The 1,270-nt window shown below is 41.5% G+C and overlaps 1 protein-coding gene across 4 annotated transcripts in view; it reads right to left on the bottom strand.

Annotated features, from left to right (window-relative positions):
- pdlim5a (PDZ and LIM domain 5a) overlaps window positions 1-1,270 on the bottom strand; it is a 62,528-nt gene that overhangs the window by 60,256 nt on the left and 1,002 nt on the right. For all 4 annotated transcript variants that reach the window (XM_005722067.1, XM_005722070.1, XM_005722068.1 and 1 more), the window contains exon 2: window positions 902-1,124. In XM_005722067.1, coding sequence (XP_005722124.1) covers window positions 902-1,000 — 99 coding nt within the window. In that variant the 5' untranslated portion in view covers window positions 1,001-1,124. The remainder of the gene's footprint in view (window positions 1-901; window positions 1,125-1,270) is intronic.

Here is a 1,270-nt window from a genome sequence, read left to right as displayed (position 1 = left end):
ACACACACACACACACACACACACACACACACACACACACACACACACACACACGCAAACCCGTGGTTAAAAAATTCACATGGCTTCAGTTAGTGGGAAAAGTATCACATCCAAAGTAATAACACAAACATGGCAACCCAGAATGGCCCCAAAGGGGATTGGCACAGAACCTAGTAAGCCATTCATCATCAGGCTCATGTTGCTATAAGTCTGTACCGTGCCAGTTTTGGTGACTTTTGTGTGACTTTTGTGTGCGTAAATGCATTACATGTGTGTGTTTGAGGGCACTGCACAGTGCAGCAGAGCAGAACAGAAGCTTGAACAACATTAGGAAGGATTTGCATCTTTTAAGATCACAATCCAGTTACAGTAATGAGCAAAGCATACTGTGTGAATATGTGGATGTGACCATGCGGTAACGCTGATGTGTGAATGAACAGAAGAGATGGAAGGGGGGGCAATAAGAGGTAATATTACAAGTAGACACTGAAAGGCAGGGAAACCAAGGGACCATCAAGTTACTTGTTCACACAGAGGGATTGATGCCAAGACTTGTGTGCCAGAACTTTGATTGCTGCAATTTCAATACAGACACTCAAAGTGAAGTGGAATGTAAAGAAAGCGAGAAAAGGTTTCATGTGTGGTCGATACATGACAGATGGCATATGATTTAGCTGAGCTGTCTTGGGTGTGGCTGAGGGGTTCAGTCAAGAGGGGTACAGAAATGAAGAAAGGTAGTAAAGACATGTTGATAGTACAAATAGCACAAGGGTTCTGAGAAGAATGACTGTATGTGGTTGTGTTGTCACAAAATAAATATATGCTGTTTTATCACCCTGAAGACAATGCTGGTTATCCACATTTAAGTGTATGCATGTGTGTATGGGCACTTTAATCTTACCCTCGAGATGGTGAGGGGCATGTTGAAGTCTTTTCCTCCCTGCAGCCTGAAGCCCCAGGGGGCAGGACCTATGAGAGTGACATTGTAGTTGCTGGTCATGGTTTCCTTGTTCAGTGTTGATCTGGCTCACAAGTGATGCTGATGGCCGGAATATATTATGCAGATCAAGTGACAATAAAAATATCACTAGCTTTTGATGAGGGGTAAGATTTTGATCCAAGATCTAGGAAAAGACAAGACATGAAAGACAAGCAAAAAGATTTGTTATTGTGCAGCAATGATAGATAGATAGATAGATAGATAGATAGATAGATAGATAGATAGATAGATAGATAGATAGATAGATAGATAGATAGATAGATAGATAGA

Source organism: Pundamilia nyererei, unplaced genomic scaffold (assembly GCF_000239375.1).
Source record: "Pundamilia nyererei isolate P.nyererei 1_Seehausen unplaced genomic scaffold, PunNye1.0 scaffold00006, whole genome shotgun sequence".
NCBI classification, from domain to species: Eukaryota; Metazoa; Chordata; class Actinopteri; order Cichliformes; family Cichlidae; genus Pundamilia; species Pundamilia nyererei.
Note: the sequence above shows the minus strand (reverse complement) of the source record. Positions and strands in the feature narration are given on the sequence as shown.